The 21624-nt window shown below is 38.7% G+C and overlaps 1 protein-coding gene across 1 annotated transcript in view; it reads left to right on the top strand.

Moving 5' to 3' along the window:
* The first annotated feature begins 2371 nt into the window (after nt 1–2371).
* The window catches only part of LOC129000845 (multiple epidermal growth factor-like domains protein 10), a 29229-nt gene continuing 9976 nt past the window's right edge, over nt 2372–21624 (top strand). Inside the window, exons 1-3 of the mRNA XM_054427891.1 lie at nt 2372–2404; nt 3257–3361; nt 5168–5306. Coding sequence (XP_054283866.1) covers nt 2391–2404; nt 3257–3361; nt 5168–5306 — 258 coding nt within the window. The 5' untranslated portion in view covers nt 2372–2390. The remainder of the gene's footprint in view (nt 2405–3256; nt 3362–5167; nt 5307–21624) is intronic.

Here is a 21624-nt window from a genome sequence, read left to right as displayed (position 1 = left end):
TACATGTGGTTGGAATTTCTTCCATTTGTTTTGATTTTCTGTTTATATTTTGTTGTTATTTCGTCACCAACATTGCAGCCCATATGGCCCATGTTATTTTTTTTTTTAATTCCAAATACATTTTTGTGCCTATTTTTTAGCCTATTTTAATTTATAAAGGGATTCTGCACATCTATAGGAAAATATCTTTCATTTGGTACCAACCGCGTGTAGTTCAGTCCAGTAGTATGGTCAGGCTAGCTGTCATAAGTTTTGCAAAAGTTTTTTAGTATACTGTATAAGATATTTAATAATTTGAATCTGGGTTTGCGTATTATTATATTATAATGGAAAAGGTGAGAAAGCCTGGGCAATTTGATATATTTCACCGAATGAGAAAACTGAACTGACAGTACTGTACTATTTCTTTCTTGAGTAATCTTTGAAAGAACCGATTTGCAAATTATGGAAACATGAAAGGTTCATAGGTACATCAACTTCATAGGTTTATAGGTTATACAGAGGAAACCACTCTAATGCAAAAATACCCCCGCCACAGCAAACCTGCAGACTAAGCGAATTTCCATTTACCCGGCTTGATTTCTAATAAAATATATTCCCTAAAAATATTCAGATTTATTTCCTATTTAAATAACATTAATTTTAGTGAGTGAGTACTTAGGTTTGCTGCTAAGGGGAAGACATTGAGGTGTGATTATTTATTAAAATTTTGATAGCTTATAGTATGAAATAAACAAAATTGCCAAATTCGATTGAAATGTATCCATAAACAAGCAAACTCCAACAGTTTATTTATTCTCCATAAGAATAACATGGGAATTTTAAATTTACAATTTTTAAAATTATCTCCGTGACCGTTGGGCATACAACAGCGCTCCAATATACAAAATTATTTATTTTTTAAGCTCTACAAAATGGTTTGGAGAGAAGTTATGAAATTTTGTGTTTTTAGGGTCAAAAATGGGAAAAATAAATTTTTACCCCATAAAACCCCCTATAAGCCCCCGTTCCCATAGTCCGATTATGCTGGTTCGCGAACTCGTTCGAATAAACATAGGTTTACACGTTTGTACCAAATTTCATCAAAATCTGATCATTTATATGAATTTGAACGGATGGTGTTTTTTGGCCTCTGAGGACCTCAAAACGAAAAAGTAAATCGGTCCCGGGTCTAGGTTTTACCATGAGACCTACGGTAATAGCTTATTCCCTATATGGGAAATTTGCTAAAACTGGTCAAAGACATTTTATATCTGTTTCCATTCAAATCAAGTGGTTTTAGAAGAATAGGACTACATCCAAGAAAACTTTACAAAAACTTTCGTTGAAGAATTCATATATATAAAAAATGAATCACCCAAACAACATCAGACCTTTTAATTTGCATTTTTACAGGCAAATATAATTGACTTCATTACATCAACTAACCAAAAGAATGCCATTTGAACCAAATACAATTGTGACAGGCAGACTATGCAGGAAATTGGGTAGTATTTAAGTAATTTGAACAATTAAAAAAATGACTAAAAAGTAAAAACATACTGGCGACAATGGTGGTACCATCTAGGCAGTATCAGTGACAAAGATAAACATGGACAACTTTATGCGGCTATGGGTAAGTCGGGAATCATTTTGGAAAAGTGGTGAGTTATTTCCATTTGTTGTCCATTAGTAAGTGGAGTCTTTTAAAATCTTTAAAATTTATTAGTTTTAATATAACTCCTGTAATATTGTTACTTTTCGATTGCTCGATTTCGAGCAACAGGTACACTAGTTCGTACTAGTAAAATTAAATTGTTGGGCAGGTCATTCATCAATTGAGTCATAGAAACAAACTACAGTTCTGGGAATTTGAAAATTTAGGAGTGTTCCTCAAGAATTTTATTCCCAGTATAAATTCCTGATTTTTCCTTCATAGTAAAATTTCTGGGAACTTTACATCAGTATCATCAGTACAACATAAGTTGATTATGTTAAAATATTTATATTATGTTTTAAAGTACAGGTTAAGTGTAAGAAAGGGGCCATGTGGCCCTAACTTTGCCTGTATAAATAAATGATTTTTCATTTCATTTTTTTTCATTTCATTTCATCACAACTTCAAGGCGGTTACTTTATTTTACTGTATAATTAATTGTTATGCCAATGTAACTTCATGAGATTTTAAAACCTTTGACATTCCTTATAATGAAGATTAGATTTTGGTTCCAAATTACTAATCGACATGTAAAGGAGGCACCTTATAGACTTGAAATAGAAAATTCCACTGAAGTTATATCTCTGTATGATTTGGTCAGTTTCAGCAGGATGAGGGAGTGTCATCCAGGATACAGAGGAGATAGGATTAACTGTTATCTAAACATCATTTCACTGCTCTCCCACTCATCATCATGGGAGCAACATCGTAAGTATCCACGTATTATTGCACCACGTTCTTCCGATAAAAAGATCAATGATTTAGGACTTGTCCTAAAAAATTTAATATTTTGTTGTAGGTATCTCATATGCAAACAAAAATGTATTTAGTCCATAGGGCGTTGAATCATTCAGAGGGGGATGTTTTAATTTTTTACTTTTTGAGCTTACAAAGCCAATATTTCAAGTTGATTGTGTAAGGTGAGTGTAGCAGAGAATGACCGTTTCGTATCAAAAACGTCATATATGAAGTTTTCTGTTTTAAGTCTATCAAAAACTGTCTTAAAAGTAGCTTTGTAGCCTGATTGGATTGGCCCTGTTACTGATAAAACAAGAAGTACATTTTAGTTTTTCTTTTATAACACAAACAAAGTGTTCCATTCATAGTTCAAAGCTTCTCACTACAGCTCTTGTACAAAAAATGGTTTGTTGTACTTGTTATGGCTCTTGCATTATTGATTGAAACTGCAATGTATTATATGCAATTCCCAGTAAACATAATTAAGGTACAATTTTACACACTCATTTTATCAAAATCCTAACAAACAATTATCTAAACAGTCCCTTAGTTTAACATTTAACAGGAAAAAAATTGAAATAGGCAAACTTAACTAACTTTAAATTATGAATAACAGTATGGGTCTTTATTAAAAAGGCTAATGGTTATCACAGATGTAACAATGAACATGGGACAAAATTTATATTGTTAAATCACAGATGGAAAAGTTGTAAAAAAACATATCAAAATACAGTGAACATGAAGATGAGATGTATGAAAATTAATTACAGTTTTGCAAAATTTTACAATCCTTCATTCCTTATCAATAATCAATGATTTCAGGATTGGTTGGTTATCAGTGAGAGGAATAATCAGTATTTTTCTCTATTTTCTACTCACAAAAGATGTATCTGGGGAAACCAATGGCATTTGTACTAGGACTGAAGTGTAAGTAAAGTTACGATGTAAACATAAATCTTGACTTTCAGCTAAACCAGTAAGAGAGGTTTCCTAGTACTTCTAGAAGCTGTAAGCTGATCATTGTGTTTTAAAAACTGTTTCTGGATAAAGATAAATCAGATCTTTGTCAGTAATAAAGCTAAACATGCATAGCTCATCTCACTCCACACTCATCATGCATTTAATATTAGACTGCTTACACAAAATATGTTGCTGTCTTAATAAAGTAACAATTAAAATGTGAAGTTATTATCTCTTGAGAGACAATAAAATAACAAAGTGTTTGTCTCCTGAGAGATAATTAAGTAACAAAGTGATTGTCTCTAGAGAGGCAAGCAGCCTTTTACGTGACATTTTTCTTCAAATCAATGAAATTTAAGTTAGAGAACTACATGAAGTCCCGTTTTCATTCATACACTGATTTTCACTTTGTGACACAAAATGGGAGACTGTGTGCATCGAGTTTTTCAACACTTGTAACTTGTGATGCTGGCGACAAACACCTATAATGGTGACAAACTTTGTACTGTATGTGTCCAGTTGTCTAACACTTTGACACATAAGCCTTCTTTGGTTTGTATTAGATTGAACTGTTTTGACTCTTGAATCTTCTTGTGTGAGGTTTCAGACTAGTGCAGTTTTGCCCTGAGGAACCTAAACCTCTGGGTGCAAAAACGCCTGTACAATCCTAAACTTCCAATGTGGGCCCGAATTTGAGGGCTACTAATTAGTACATTAGTTCTTATATGTTCACATGCACTCTTTTGCGGTCCGGGTTGGCTTTGCCCGGACGTAAAACAGATAGGTAGGTAGTTTTTTCAGTCTCTATATCTATCAGTGGCTGAGTGCATTTGGTTCTCAATTTTTTACTAAACGTATGAAAACTGTATGTAAGGATAAAGAAACTAACATAGAGCACTTGATTAGTTTGGGGGCCTTAGCGATGTGGGACAATACCTCGCTGCAGCAAACTATTTCTTATTTGCCTAGTTAAATTTTTACAAAAACTATTTCATTAAACATGTCTGATTTATTCCATTTTAAATTACACAGTGGTGTGTTTAGAGTTAAGATTGCCATGGACATTCCACAGAAGTTTAAGATCTTTCCCTTTGTCACCCCACAGCTGTAACCATAGCCTTAGAACAAATGCATCCAATCGCCATCCAAATAACGTCTTTAAAACGAGAGCATTGTACTTTATTTTTGAATACAACTAGTAAAGCATAACCACTTTTCTTTTATTCCTTTCAATTCAATCACAAAGTCACTCAAAACTCACAACATTTCAGCCTGAAAACGCCTGTATACCGGCAGCTAATGTCATGGGGCCTTCAGGACCATGCTGGATCACTTGGTCCCGCACCACAATGGTGTGAAAGAAGGCTAATAGTGACAAACTGTGTTGTCCAGTTGTCAGTTGTCCAACACTTTGTTGGACAAGTAATGGTTCAACGGCATATTCACCACTACACATAATGGTGACAATCCGTGATCACATGAAGTCTAGTTGTCCAACACTTTGTGACACAATGGTGACAATCCGTGAGCACATGAAGTATCTGTTTTGTTTTAAAAATCCTATGCACAGTTTTTTTTAATTAAAGGTTTTGAATTGTTATTGACATTTAAATGTTATTCATTATCTCTATTTCACTCTAGAGATTTATTTATATAGTTAAATATAGTTTTAGTTTCGTTGATTATAGTTATTTGTTTAGGTATGTGAATGTTGTTGGGCGTTTTTATTAGAGTGATTTAAAGGTAAATTAAAAAGTTTGTTTTTAATTTCAGGGTTTCCAAATCCAAGCTCCGAAGAATCTTGAAGACGTACGAAGAAACTTATTGGGATTGGTGTCGTAGTCAACACTACTATAGTTCACACCAGTGTGTTAAGACACGAACAAATGGAGGCTTTGCACTTGAAAAAGAGGTAACGAAATGTGTTGTAATTTTTTTGTAATTGCTATAAATTTGTTAAATAATTAAAGCTGTGTACCCGCTCTACGGACGGGATCTTGGTAGTCAGTTGAAACCTTATAATCACAACAGCAGTTGGTTTGCATATTTAGTGTGCATTTTTTTTCTAGATATACAGGCAAAACTCCGTATACAGCACTGTTTTAGGGTCTTTACCCGGTTATCAAATTTCAAGTACAATTTGATACACACACATAGAATCTCTGGTTAACCACCTGAAAGATGCCTAGACATTTAATTTAGGGTCTGACTTAGGGGAGGTACGAATGAGGCATTTAGTTCAAAATTCCTCCGTGAACAGCGCTGTAGTAGAGAGCACTTTGGCAATGAAGGTTTACTGATCGCAAAAATAGTTCTGTTCATAAAATAAAATTATAAAATGTCTCAAATTCAATTTTATTATTTTTTAAATATAAAATTAAACTATCATAACCTAACCGAACTAACCAAACTTGCTGATAAAGAAATAATATAACAAAAGTTTAGTAATCGGAAAAATAATTCTGTTTATTAAATAAAACTAGAATTTGCTCTTTTATAATGACTTAATAATAAAATTAAACTGTACTAACCGAACCAAACCAACCAAACTTGCTGATAATAAAAAAATCTTGGACAAAAAGTTAATGCTACCAGCAGGATTCGAACCCGGGACATACAGTATATCAGCCCGGCGTGCTAACCATTATACCACCGAGGCCGATGGCTACCGACCATTTTGTTACGGTAATGGCGTTCCCTCAGCTAATAAGAAGCCCACAGCTGTCATCGTAGCCTCTTCTATACCTCCCCTGAGTAAATACCTTTAATTTAATTTACAGTTATCCATTATTGCACTTACAATTAATTAAATCCGTTATGTAAGGCATGACGTTTTTAATCTAACTTAATTTGAGAATTTCTTACAAAATGTGATCGGAAATGGTTGTCGTATTTTGTAAACACCATTTAGTAAACATATCAGTGACAGCTAGAAAAAATATACTTAATCCAAACAGCTGTTTATTATATCATAGATGTTGTATTCTCTAAACAGATGATTGGTATTTCATAAATGACGTATGTGGTAAAAATGAGAAGAAAGCTTGAAAAAAATCTCTCAAAATTGGGTTTTTGAACGTCTGTTATTTTATTTTGAAAAGTAATTAGGTCATATTTTAATGGCTAAAGACACTCTCGCCAATCCAGTGAATACAAAAAGACTATTTGAATCCCGATCGATGCTCTCGTTTTTCAGGAGAAGGCCACGTATAATGCATTCCTGGGCCGTGACAGACAGACAGAAATTGAGATAAGACTTGTTTCGGCTTCTATAATGTATAAAACGTAAAAATAACCAAAAAAGTTTCAAATTCTAAGAAATGTACAGACCAAACTCTAATTTTATTTAAATAGACTTATCTTACTAATTTTACTAATATAAATGTGAAAGTTTGTGTGTTTGTTTGTATTAAATACAATTATTAACAAGAACTGTATAAAACTCAATTTAATCATTTCATAATGTTAGCTTGAACTAAACAACAACATTGAATTAAACAAACATAATAATAAATAATTCTGAACATCTGTGAATCTTAATAACTTATGTAACAGTGGTCCCCCCTTAAAGTTTTGTGCGTAGCATCTGGTCGACGTGTCGCCTCCAAGTTTGACCATCATCCATTCTAACGTAATAATGAAGATTACCATCTTTAATTTCAACTGTTCCCAAGGCCCACTTGTCTCTTCCTGAATAATTTCTGACTTGTACGCGGTCCCCAGGATTGAATCTTCGCATTATACCTTTTGGACAGGTAGGTTCGTGTTTTCCCCGAGGCTTTAGTAGACTTAGATAAGTGCGAATCTTTCTATTAAACATGAGGAAATATGAAGAGGTTCCCGTTGAATTAGGAGCTTGGCGGATCTGCATTAGAAATCTATGTAATTTTTCATCGATATGGTCCCAGGTTCATTTTCCATACATTTAAGTGATTTCTTTAAAGTTTGAACAAAACGTTCAGCCTGCCCATTAGATGAAGGGTGATATGGTGCAGTTGTTTTATGTGTAATGCCACACTGTTCAAGGAAGCTAGTAAACTCTAAGGAAGTAAACTGTCGTCCATTGTCTGACACAAGAAGATCTGGTAATCCAAAAGTAGAAAACATTTTTCGCAACTCCTTTACTGTCCAAGTAGCTGTAGTACATTTCGTAGGCAATACTTCTACCCATTTGGTAAATGCGTCAATTACTAACAGGAAGTAAAGTCCATTTGTAGGGCCAGCAAAATCAATGTGAATCCTTTCCCAAGGTCTAGTAGCTGGTATCCAAGGATGGTTCACTTCTTTTTGTGGTGCATTTTGTTTTTCTCGACACGCTCTGCATGATGCAATCATCTCCTCGATATCTTTGTCTTGTCCTTTCCAATAACAAAAACTTCTGGCTAATGCTTTCGTTTTCAATACACCCATGTGTCCAAAGTGTAATTCATTCAACACAGTTTTAGTAAGAGACTTCGGAATCATAACCCTCCATCCCTTGAGGATACAATCTTCATGAAGACTCAGTTCACCATCGTGAAATCCAAGTTCTTCAACAGACTGGCCATTTTGTAAAGCGTGTACTATCTTATTCATTTCCGTGTCATGGGAAGTTTCTTTTGCTACCAACTTATGATCCAAACTCATTTGATTGATCTGACTTTTTAGGAAAACATCAATTTGGTCAGCAGGTACTATTTTGTGTCTCAGTAGGAAATCTAGAGAGAAAATCAGCGTTTCCATGTTCATTTGATCTTCTGAACTCAATGCTGTAATCAAAGCCTGATAAATAATGAGAATAATTGAACAAACGAGTTGCAGACATGGATGGAAGATTTCTTTCTGGGTTGAAGATTGTGACTAGTGGTTTGTGGTCGGTTACGAGGGTGAATTTGCAACCGTAACAATAAGTAAAGAACTTTTTTAGGCCCCAAATAATGCCAGTTGCTTCCTTGTCTATCTGACTATATTTTTCTTCAGGCTTCGTCAACGTTCGAGAGGCAAAAGCAATTGGTTTCTCGGTCCCATCAGGAAAACGGTGTGATATAACAGCGCCTAACCCAACAGGAGATGCGTCTGTTGCTAATGCTAGCGGTAGTTCTGGACTGTAGCACAGAAAACGTAGTACGTTTTCTGTGACTGTAGTGGCAAAGAACAGTATCACTGGAGATAACTTTCTTGATTTGTTCAAAACTCTGTTCACATTGTTCATTCCAAACGTATTTGTTCCCTTTCTGTAAAAGTTTATGTAATGGTTTCAGTAGAGTAGCTAGGTCTTTTATGAATCGGTTGTAATAGTTTACCAAACCTAAAAATGTCCGGAGTTCGCTTACATTCTCAGGTTTTCTTGCCTTAGTTAGGGCAGCTACTTTGTCCATACATTTATGTATACCTTTTTCATCAATGACGTGGCCCAAATAATGTATTCTGGTGAATGGAATGTCTTCTCTGGAGAAACTTGCATTTGTCACGATTGAGTCTTAAACCTATTTCTCTTAGTTTTCCTAAGACACTTTCCAAACGCAGAAGTAGTTCCTCTTCTGAATTTCCCTGAATGACTATATCGTCAAAGAAGCACTGTATCCCCTCTAGGCCTGCCAACGTCTTGTCCATTGTTTTCTGCCTAATTCCAGGAGCAACTTTAATACCAAACATTAATCTATGTACCCTGTACTGTCCCTTATGCGTGCTTAAGGTTTGAATATATGCACTATCACTGTCCATTTCCAAATGAAGGTAAGCATTTCTTAAATCTAGTGTACAAAATAATTTTCCACCATTCATGTTGACAAATATGTCTTCAATTTTGGGAATAGGGTGATGTTCATCTTGGATCTGCTTGTTTACTGTCACTTTGTAATCCGCGCATATTCTCACATCTCCGTTAGGCTTGACTACAGGAACTATTGGTGTTCCCCACTCAGATTCCTGAGTTTTAGAAATTATTCCTGCTTCTTCTAAGCGGTCAAGTTCTTGTTCTACTTTCAGTTTTAATGCGTACGGTACAGGCCTAGCCTTCATAAATACCGGACGAGCCCCATCGACAAGTTGTAAGTGTCCAAGTTGATCTGGAATCTTACCGATACCTGGCTCAAACACATCCTTGAACTTCTCTAAAAGATTGTCAAGACCACCTACTTTTGGGTATTGTTGTACTGCCTTTAGTTCAGCCCAGTCTAACTGTACTTCTCGTAACCAATCGCGACCAAATATTGCATCAAGGTTGTCATCCACGATGTAAAGTTTGCCTGTAAATTTCTGATCCTTGTATGTACAATGCACAAAAACAACTCCTTTTGGTTTGAAGACTTCTCGAGTGTATGTTCGTAGCTGCACTTGTGTATGAAAAATTTTCCTATTAATCTCTAGTTTCTTGAATGTAGAGTAAGGCAGAGTACTTATAGCAGAACCGGTATCAAGTTCCATTTGAACTGGCTTACCTTCAACTGATAAGTCAAGCATAATTTTATCTCCATTTCTTCTATCTATTTTGAAAATCTCGTGTTGTTCATCTTGACAGTCTTCTTCTTCGGCTTGGTGAATTTTTGTTCTTGTAGATCCTAAACATACTCTGGCTAAGTGTCCCTGTTTCTTGCATTTATTACATATCTTTGAAGCAAACTCACAGTTATTGGCCCTATGGTTTTGAGAACCACATCTGTAACATTTTCCTTTAAGACTCTCAAAAAGAGGTGAAGGCTTTTTCTGGTTTGACGTCATGTGTCATTTAGTTGATACATTTTTGTATTTATCCTCAATCTGATGTACTGTACTAGGCCTATTAGTTTTAGTTGCATAGTATTCAGATAGATCACTCTCGTGGTTTGCAATTTCCATCGCTGTCGCTGCTTTGACAACATCTTCAAACGATACAAATGAATTATCCTGAAGCAATTTGGCTCTAATATCTTTATTAACTAACCCCCTTATGAACTGCATTCGCAAAAGTGTATTAGCGATTGATTTCTGGCAAGACTCACAGTTAAACTCACAATTAGATGTAAGTTTTTGCAATTCAACTGAATAAATCTTAACTGTTTCATTGGGCTCCTGTACTCGAGACATGAATTTGTGCTGTAAAGCCCAAGTACTTGGCTGTGGATCAACATAATCTGTCAACATTCTCACCAATTCTGTATATGACTTATCCAGAGGTACTTCTGGAGCACATAAATCATAAACCTTCTGATGTAGGCTAGGGGTTAAAGAATGAAGTAATGTGTATACCTTATCTGTAGGATGCATTCCTTGTCCATGTAAGTGAATGAAGACTTCTAGACGTCTTATGAAATTCTTGAATGTCTCGTCATCTTGAAAGGGTGTGAACGAAATTGTTGATGTAAGCGGTCGCAATTTCTGAGTATCAACACTATATGGTCTGATCTGCTGTAGTTCTTCTGTTTCGTTGACTCTTTCCAATTCACTTAATCGGAGTTGTAATACATCAACTATTTTGAAATACATATCCTCCATGTCGGTCCTGTATGTGATTTCAGTGTCAAGTTCTTCTTCATCTGTTTTTACTTCAATGTTGTGCTGGATTTGCTCGAATCGTTCCCAATAAGCATGTATCACTGAGAGTCTTGTTCTGATACTATCAACTTTAATACCAGACAATTCTTCCAGCATTCTCTCAGCTCTAGTCAACTGACCTTTAACAACAGCCCTTGCTTTCTTCAGTTCACTCAATGTTTCATTTCCTTGTAAGGAGGCCATGATCAATTATTTGTACTGTGAATCTTAATAACATATGTAACAGTTTGTTTAAAGTTCAATGACTCGGATTGGGCTGAAATTTGGTATGATAATAGCTCATATTCCCGATTAACATATAGACATTCTTATCTCAAAAATCCTTTCGGGCTCCGCCCCATTGGCTCTGGAGTTTCCCATGTTGCATTCATTGAGCAGAGCGAAGCTCTTTGGTATCAACTTCAATGCAATCTTTATAACACTTAAGCTCAATAACGGCTGAAACATATTTTAGCCAAACTTACCAAGGTTGTTTTTTCAAATGTTTGGATGGTTTAGACGTAACCAATTTCAATTTTCGATAATGCCTAAGTATATTATTTTAAAGTAACTAAAATTTTTTAAATTTTAACATTGGCCTTATGGGTAGCTATGATGGTTATAAAATAACGATGTAAATGTAAACAAAACAAAGAATCATAGCATATGTTAAAATCAAGCCACGGCCTAAACACAGTACAAAGGAAAAAATCCGGATGATGACAACTGATCAAATAATACAGAGAAAGTCTTAGGTCTACATTTAAGTAGCAATTTGGAAACCACCACTGATCGAATAGACAGTCATGGATGAAACATACTTTCTTAGTACATGAGATGACTTTCGAGTGGAATATTAGAATATAAAAAGACAGAGTGTTGAAATAGAAGTAACTGTGTTATATTAAAGATCAGAATAGAATAGTAAACAAAACAGCATTTGATGATAAACATTTTGGTTGCTATGGTAACAACTGCTTCATATGTTCATAACATTCTCCCCCACTTAATCACTGGAGAGCAAAGTCCTTAAGATAGGACGGAACCTTGCGCTGTCTGGAAGGACGAGTTAATTTGTTTTCTTTTTGTTCTGTGGCTTGAGGTCTGTCTAGATTTTCTTCCCTTAGAGTACCGTCTAGTTCTGTTGGATTGTTTGAACTTGATTCAGACTCTGGGTGGATCTCTTGTGGTGGTGCTTGACAGTCTATAATAGGTATCCGTCTTGGAACAACAGAACTATCTTGTTTGTTGTGTGTTGTAAATGTAACTTTCTTCTTAGATACAAGTGTCGAAATTAATTGATTTATGTGTCGTTTTAAACTTTGTCCAGAATCCAATTCAACAATGTAATGGTATTGACCTAATTTTCTCTTGACTGTACCAAACTGCCATATGTCTTTATTTCCCAGGTGAATTCTTGCCTGAACCCTCTCCCCCACTTTAAGAGAGCGGACGCGAAGAGGAGCAATTGATTTTGATGGATCGTAAGGAATAAGAACTGTATCACTACAAAGTTCAGATTTCAGAATCAGAAATGAGGCTTCAGCAGCAGCTGACCAAAAGAATTTTTCTCCTTTTCGAAGCAAACATCGTAGCGGATGTGTTTTTGAAGAGAAGTCAGAAATGAATTTTGCATAGTATGTAACTAAGCCAAGAAAGCGTCTTAACTCATCAACATTTCGAGGGCGAGGCATCTGAGTAACTGCTTCAACCTTTTTAGGGCATTTTTGAATCTTATTGAATGACACCACATGTCCAAGGTAATTAATACTTTCCTTGAAGAAAACACATTTTGTTCTGTTAAGATGTAGATCATTCTTCTTGAGACATTCCAAACATGCAATAAGGTTCTTCATACACTCTTCGAGAGTTTCTCCGTGACAAATAATATCATCAAAGTATGCTTCTACCTTTGATAATCCGTTTAATAGCTGTGACAAAATTCGATTAAACTCAGAAGGGGCTGTTTTTATTCCAAAACTGAGACGATTCATGTTGAACATTCCTTTATGGGTTGATATTGTTTGAATCTTACTTCCCTCTTCATCGACTTTTAGATGCAAATAAGCCTTATGAAGATCCAACTTACAGAAGTATCTTGATCCGCGGAGACTATGTAGGACATCATCAATGCGTCGAATGGGGTGGTTAGATGAGACAAGTTTTGAATTAACCCCACACTTGTAATCTACGCATAGTCTGACTCCTCCATCTGGCTTTGGGATAACAACCAATGGTGAACCCCAATCACTTGATGCGACTGGAGTTATGATTCCTTGAGACTCGAGGGTTGTAAGTTCCTTTTCTACTCTCTCTCGTAATGCGAAAGGGACATCACGTTCTCTAGTAAATACTGGTTTTTCATTATCTCTGAGTTGGAGTTTGACTTCAACATTTGGAACACATCCGATTCTTTCTTCGAAAATTTCTGAGTATTTTTCGAATATATCCTCTAGAGACGGAACTAAATTAACATCAACTGTATACATCGGTGATTGCTTTCTGTTGTCTACCTCACTGAGTTCAATTCCAAGTCCACGAATCCAAATTTTTCCTAACAAAGCAGAATGACCTGCAGGTACTATAAATAAATCAGCATTTAGTGATTTTGCATTGTAAGAGACTGAGACAGTTACTTTACCTTTAGGTTTTATTATATGATCAGAGTAGGAGCGAAATGAGATAGGAGTTGGTTGAAGTGGCACTTTAAGTCCAAGTTTATCAAAGTCCGTTTCTGAGATTAAGGAAAATCGTGCACCAGAGTCTACTTCAAATGTTTGAGGCTTGTTGTTGATAGTGACGGTAACCATGTATTTGTCTGATTCTGGTCCTACTATGTAAAGATCTTCCACATCGTTGATTTGTGTGATTCCATACTCATCTGGGTGACTGGATTCATCTTCTGTGTAGTGAGACAACAGGGTGTTTGTTTTAGAGTTCTTTAGTAGAGACGTTATACACACTTTTGATACGTGGCCTTGTTTTCCACAGGAAGTGCATTTAAGATAATTCCGATTAGTTTTGCATTCATTAGACTGATGGTTTGATCGACCACATTTGAAACAAAGTCCATCAATACCCAAAGCTTTGTAGTCAACGTGTCTTTTTAAGCTTTTGTTACGGAAATGTGATTGAGATCTATTGGAACCGCGGTCATCATATTTGTGTGTCTTAAATTGCTTAAAACTTTGATATTCCTTTGTCTTAGACCTTGAATGCCTATCAATTTTGTGTGTATCTGCATTTTCACTTGATGATTGTGTGACAGGATTACAAATTTTATTTGATTCATAGCGGGAAGCTTCTAGGGCAATTGCTTTTTTGAGGAGTGTGTCAAAACTGTTGAGATTAGTGTCTTGTAGAAGTTGTTCACGTATCCAATTGTCTTTTAGTCCTCTAATAAATTGAGGGCGGAGAAATTCATCAGCAATTGAAATTTTACTTTCACATTCATTGCAAGAAGTGTAAAAATTACAATTATTCAGGTTACCTTTCAGGACTGTGACAAAATCAGAGATAGATTGATGCAACTGTTGTGAAACACTGAGGAAATAGTGTTGTGCAACAATATGAGATACTGTAGGTGACAACATCATTGTGAAATGTTCGATTAATTTTGAAAAATTTAACCCTTAGAGTGCCAGGCGAGAAATAAAAGTAACGCTCAAAAAATGCCGATGATTTTTCCCGAAGGTCGCGCTAAAAATGCCGAGCGCGATCTGGGGATTTTTAGGTTAAAATTTCGTAAAAATCAAATTTTCGATATTTCGACCAACGAAAATCGATGTATTGCATCTAGTAACTTTCGACTCAATGTTAATATATGGGTTAAAAGAATCCGAGTATCCATTCGGTTGTTATGACAACTGTTCGATCATTACGAAACGTCCGGTCAGCCGGACGTTGGCACTTTTGGCTCGTTCTAAAAACGTCCGGTCGGCCGGACGTCGGCACTTTTGGCTCGTTTTAAAAACGTCCGGTTCCCCGGACGTTGGCACTCAAAGGGTTAAGTCTTTTACAGGATTGTCTGGGCCCAAAAGAGTTGTCAGATTATTGTAATGTTCCTTACCAATGGATGAGCACAGGAGTTGAGCTTTCATCTTGTCTTCTTTAATGTTCTTCAAATTGCAATAATTTTCAAAACGTTCCAAATATGATTTGAATTTATCATTATTTGGATCAAAATGTTCAAAAGGATTGATCTGAAGAGTTGAAGTTTTATTACCTAGAGCTGCAGCCAAAACATTCATGAGTCTTTCAAATTGTTCTTCATTCATTTTAAGTTGAAATGTTTAACAAAATAAAATATCTTGAAAATAATAGAATAAAACAAGAATTGATAATAGTTTTTTACCAAATCGTCGCCAACTGAGATGACTTTCGAGTGGAATATTAGAATATAAAAAGACAGAGTGTTGAAATAGAAGTAACTGTGTTATATTAAAGATCAGAATAGAATAGTAAACAAAACAGCATTTGATGATAAACATTTTGGTTGCTATGGTAACAACTGCTTCATATGTTCATAACAGTACAGTATTTAACAGATTTGATTTACGTAGCTAAATAAGGTTGAAACAAATAACATTTTACCTTAAACAATTAATTCGTCGGTAAATCACTTTCATGGATCCATCTCATAAATGGCAATCTTTAACAGGTCCACAACGTAGGAAGTGGTGAAGGAAGTAGTAAAGGCGATAAATGTGGAGTCTGGAAAACTTTTGTAGCGTGGCAGTTAGATAATTGTATCTAAAATACTAAAATGCTATGGGAAGGGGGGAAACAAGTCCACGAGACCACGACGTAAGGAGTGGTGAAGGAAGTAGTAAAGGCTAAAGGATCTGAGTGTGGGAATCGTTTGTGGCAGTTAGATACATGTATCTGCAATCTTAAAATCCTGTAGGAAGGGAGGAAAACAGGTCCACGACGTAGGAAGTGTTGAAGGAAGTAGTAAAGTCTAAAGGTGCTGAGTGTGGGAACCGTCTGTGGCAGTTAGATTAAATGTATCTGCAATCTCAAAATGCTATGGGAAGGGAGGGAAACAGGTCCATGATGTAGGAAGTAGTGAAGGAAGTAGTAAAGGCTAGCAGTGCAGAGTGTGGGAACACTTTTGTATTTTGTATTATATCTATAAACATTTGTTCATTTATCGCTTTATTTAAAACCATGAAACATGATTCCTCCGCTCAAATGGCTTTCACTGCTGTGAAAGCAATCCTAGTATTTAAAAGGGATTAAAGAATTTTGCCATCTTTCAATTTTACAAGTTTTTCTTTGATATTCAATATTATTAAAAGTTATAAGGTTCACCAACAGGGTGCAGCACTATTAATCTTTTTTCATTTATGACAACATAGCTACTGTAATTTGAACCATTAAGAACCACAGAATAGACTTCCCATGTAATGTAAAAATTGGAAGAAAAAAAACGTGGTGCAATCTCTTGAGATGGTCTGATAGCTAATAGCTATATTCTGTGTTAAGTGATAAATCAATCAGCTGTCTGCTTTGATACTGCATTGGTTTTAATTAATATTTAACCCAATACACTAGTAAACTCTGGTGAGATTGTCCTCAACTTCATCTATTTTCTTGGTTTCAAATTTTTATATGACATGGGAAATCATCTATTCTGTGTATATAGTCAATGTTTGAACCAAGCTGCAACAAAAAGCTGTGATGCACAATGAGAACTTAGGCTACGGGGAATAGAGGACATCCCCCACTCCTCAAGGATCAAACTAGATGTTTCAAGCAACCCCATTTTCTACCTGCCAGATTTCTGGATCAGTTTGGATGATAAAGAACTACCCTCTGACCGCGAACTTGTTCGGACACACGTTGTGTGCATTCATGACACATCAAACCGTTCCAATTGTGAATATCGAAAATCCGCTGACAAGAAGGTGAAATTTGTTTCCTGAGGATCGATTGTTAGCTTCTCTCCCTTTCAGATTATTTATATTCGCTTCAGAGGTCTTCCGCGTTTCATTCTTAATCTTGTAAATTAACCATGAAAACATTTAACAGTAGTATATTTGTAAAAAAAAACTGAATATTTTTTTTTTTTTTTAGGGTGAGGGGGGAAAATTGCTTTTACGCACACAGGTAGCCAGCCTGTAGTGTGAGACTCCTGAATTTATCAGACTACTCACTAAAAAACCCCCTCTGCTCTGTTGGACACAGACCTGGAATTGTTTGTCACATTACTTCAAGTCAGGCCAACATGTGACCTAAGCCCACAGGGCTCGCACCGTTTCTGGCATTATTTTTTTATGACCTACACCGCATCCCGGTCAAGGTCGAGCTTCTTGGCGCGGAGAACACCCTGGATGTAAAGTGACACACAGGTCCAATTGTCCTCACCCTCCATCATCGTCGGTATGACCGTGTCCACCGACAGCAGTCCTACGAACTGTTGAGCCTCCAGGCGGGGCCTTTCCCAACGCTGGCAGTGGAAGAAAGTGTGCTCCACGTCATCGGGAATGCCTGGGCAGTATATGCAATCGGGTGACACGGCTTTGCCCATCCTGAACAAGTACGACCGGAAAAAAGCCGTGACCCGTCAGAAATTGGGTGAGGTAGAAGTCCACCTCTCCGTACCGCCGATTAACCCAAGGTTGGACTTGCTGTATCAGTCGCCTGGTCCAGCGTCCCCGTGTCTCCTGTTCCCAGCCCTCCTGCCACAGCTGGTAGGTCTGGGTGCGTTCCTCAATTCTTGCCTGGTCCTCCCCACGGTGCTGATAAATTGCCTTCCTCTCCGCCGCCAAAAGTTTGACGGGGATGACTCCAGCAACCACCAGGACGGCGGGTTCGCACACTGTTCGATAGGCAGATGCTACCCTTAGTGCTGCCTGACGCTGCACTCGGGCGAGCCGCATCCTATATATCTCCTTATTGAGAGCGTCTGCCCACACTTCCGCACCATTTTAGCAGCCTTGTCCGCCGTACGGGTGATCTGGTCTCGCCAGCTGAGCTTGCTGTCCACCATGACCCCAAGGTACTTTGCGGCACGAGTGGTTTGGACTTCAACGTTCCCCACCCTCAACGGCACTATGGTATCAATCCTCTTTTTAGTCAGAATCACAATCTCAGTTTTGCTCAGAGCGAGCGAGAGACCATGTTCTGCCATCCATGCGTTAATGGTGCGCATGACTCGATTTAGTTTCAGCTGGGCAAGCTCAATGCTACGTGCAGCTATTAAAGCCGCAACGTCATCTGCATACCCAACTAAGACAGTTTCCTCAGGCATCTCGGATCTCAAGAGGCTGTCGTAGGCGACGTTCCAGAGGTCCGGGCCCAGTATGGATCCTTGAGCAGCACCAGAAGTTACATCCATCGTCCTGGAGCCTTCCGTAGTGTCATAAATGAGGAGGCGGTACCGGAGGTAGTCCTCTATGATGCGCATGAGGTATGCTGGGACGTGGAAAGTGTTCTCCAGAGCGTCCAGCAGATCGCACCACCTCGCGGAGTTAAATGCATTTTGCACATCAAGTGTTACAAGCAGCACAACCCGACGAGAATAGTTGTTAAACTCCTCAGCTGTCATTACGGCTCGTTTTACCTCCTCAATAGCGTCAACCGTTGATCGTCCCTTCCTGAAGCCGTACTGACGAGGGGACAGAATTCCTGCAGCAACCACGGCTGAATTCAGACGGGAATGGATCAACTTTTCCAAGACTTTCCCAGCAGTGTCCAACATACAGAGAGGTCTGTAAGAGGATGGTAGGTCTGGGTTTCCTTTTCCCTTCCCCACGAGCACAAGCCTAGCTGTTTTCCAGCAGAAGGGAAACTTCCCCTCGGCCAGACAGGCATTGTACGTGCTCAAAACGTACGTGTTTAAACATTATTTAAAGGAACTTGTTTGGAATGATTTGTTACAATTTTAATCTATTACAATTATGCATTTAATTTATTTGCATTGTTAGTTGAAGTTAAAGTAATATATTATTGTTATTTATTCCAATAGTTTATTTGTTATTGTTACTGTTGAATTTTTACAGATATTTGTGTCTTTGTTGTCTTTTTTTGTTATTAATTACTCAAGAGACAATTAAGAACTCATAAAACTGCATGCTACTGATTCAAACTGACAAAACTGTATGGTAAATAAGAAACAATATTTTTAGTGCAGACAAACCATTTGTGGTTTTTGCACTTTTGTGTCCTATGTATTGGCAATTATTGTGTAAATAAATAAATTTCTTGATTGATTGATTCTTGATTGAAAAGGATTTGTGGATTTATTGAAAATACTTTCTTCAGGGCCTCGCCAGGCACCCCATCCGGTCCAGGAGCCTTGTTGTTCTTCAGGGATAGAACGGCCACCTCCAACTCCTCGAGACTGAACAGCGGTATGTCGTCCACCCTTCCGAACTCCCGCAATGGGCACAGTGTGTGAGTCGGGAAAAGGGACTTTACAATCCTCTCCATAGAGGCCCCGTCCATAACGGAAGGTGGAGAACGGGTGCCAAGCTTCTTGGTTACTATCTTGTAGCCCAGGCCCCACGGATCGGAATCGACATTGTCCCTTAATTTCTCCCTGCAACTGCGTTTGCTCCGGTTGATTGCCCGGCGAAGAGACTTCCTAGCCACTTTGTAAGCGTCAGACTTAAGAAATCTATCTTCAGGTTCTCTGGCCCTGGTAGCAAGACGTCTGGCTCTCAATGCTGCCCGTCGCAATTCTGCAATCTCGGTTGTCCACCAGTACACAGGTCGCTTATCGCACCGGGATCTCCTGCGAGGCATTGACTCATTGCAGGCCGAGACTATCAGCCTCATCAATGATGTAACTGATGTCTCTGCGTGAGCCACGCCAGATGCAGCAGATACCACTGGCTCTCCCCGTAGTATGACTTCGGTGAATTTGGCCTCGTCCAGCTTTCTGGTGTTCCACCGAACGGGCACCTGCCGAGACACGGTAGCTTGTCTCTGATGACTATCCAGGACATCAAAAATGATGTACTGGTGGTCACTGGCCGTATAATCCTCCAGGACTCTCCAGGTGCGTATCCTCGGCAAGAGGGACTCAGATGCAAGAGTGATGTCTGGGATCGTTCCCCTCATTCCGGGACGCTGGAAAGTTGGCGTGTTGCCCTCGTTTATGAGAACAAGTCCAGCCCTGGCAGCAAAGTCCAGGATGTACTTCCCCCAGGAATTAGTGAGAGTCATTCCCCACTTGACAGCCCTAGCATTGAAATCTATCGCCACGACAACGTGCCCGGTGGTATCGCGCACGCTCTCTTCCAGGCGGTCTATCTTTCCACGAAAGTCACGGATAGCCTCGTTGGGGGTGAGGTATACACTAAAGTAAGTGACATCCCCGTACCGGGCCCAAACGAATCCTCGGCACTTCGCGTGACTCCTCACTTGCACTTTAGCTGTATTACGAACCCAGAACGCAGCAGTACCAAGTGTATCGGGGAACCAAAAAGATGGGTCCCTGTCCCGGTACTGGTACTGTTCGCTAACCAAGAGTGCAGTGCGTCAACACCGTGTTCGAGGGCAAGCTGACTGAGAAGCGCGTCAGCCGTCCTGGATCGATCTACATTGCACTGGAGGATCCTTATCTTGGTGGTTGGGCTTTTGCTTGTTGTAGTGCACCTTTAAATGCACTGCACTGCCCAGACCCAGCTATATGTTTAACGTTTTTATCATTTAGGCCTTTCTCCTTACAAAGGAAACAGGACTCGACTTTGCAGTCCCTACGAGTGTGACCCACCTCCCCGCCTCGAAGGCAGTTCTTGCCTCGGTCTGGCCCTTCGCAGTTTCGGGAGGAATGGCCGAAATCAAGGCATTTAAAACATCTCGTTACTTCCACCCTCCGTCTCAACCTGCAATTAACCCATCCAACCCTCAAATGCTGGAGTGCCAAAACCTTACTGGCGTTTGCGTCTGCCATTTCTACTGTATAACCGTGTCGGTTTGCTCTGGCTTAGCCTTTGCCTTGATAACACCCAAGACTTCGGCGAATGATCTTCCCTCCAAAGGCTTGACCAAGAGATTGCCTCCGTCCTGGGCTTTTTGGGCTGCGACTTTTTAGAAGTAAGTGCCGACCCTGGCACAGCTTGGGCCACGCCGGTCGACCGCGCCCTCACTGCCACATATGTCTTGGAGCCGACTTCCGTGTGCCTCAATTTCCTCTTCTCCTTTTTCGTAAGGCACTTCTCCCACACAGTCCCAGATGGTGTTTCTACGACTGACCCCTTTCGGGAGCTACCCTCAATGGGTGTCGCAGGTTGCTGTGGCTGTCAAGGCTTCGCTGGAGCGGCGACTACGTCAGAAAAGGACCTAGAAGTCTGGGTCGCCTTGACCTTAACTTTAGGCTTTGCTGTCTGAACAACCTCTTCTCTTTTTGGAGGGCTTTCTGATGTAGGCCTCCTGCGTTTCTTGGAAGGTCGCGCATTGTCGTCAGATAGGGACACCACCTCCTCGGCGATCCTTTCCATGGCCGACTTGCTCACCAGCCGGCAGGCGAAGACAAAACCAAGGTCGTCCTCGAGCTTAGCCATACCATTTTTAACCACTTGCTAACTCCACTCTGCGTCTTAAAGGTTTCAAGCATTGCCTTTATGGTCTGCTCCATGTTTCGAAGCCGGTTTTCAATGCTATCTTCTGCGTCAAGATATTGCTGACGCAGAAGTACCATTCCCGAAACTTCCGATTCTTACGCTGCTGTTAGGGATTCCTCCGGCATCCCTTCACCAGACTTAGAGGGTGGTCCACCGTTTCCTTGA

This window comes from Macrosteles quadrilineatus, unplaced genomic scaffold (genome assembly GCF_028750875.1).
Source record: "Macrosteles quadrilineatus isolate MER2022 unplaced genomic scaffold, UCM_ALF_1.0 Scaffold_8__2_contigs__length_117827958, whole genome shotgun sequence".
Classification (NCBI taxonomy): domain Eukaryota; kingdom Metazoa; phylum Arthropoda; class Insecta; order Hemiptera; family Cicadellidae; genus Macrosteles; species Macrosteles quadrilineatus.
Note: the sequence above shows the minus strand (reverse complement) of the source record. Positions and strands in the feature narration are given on the sequence as shown.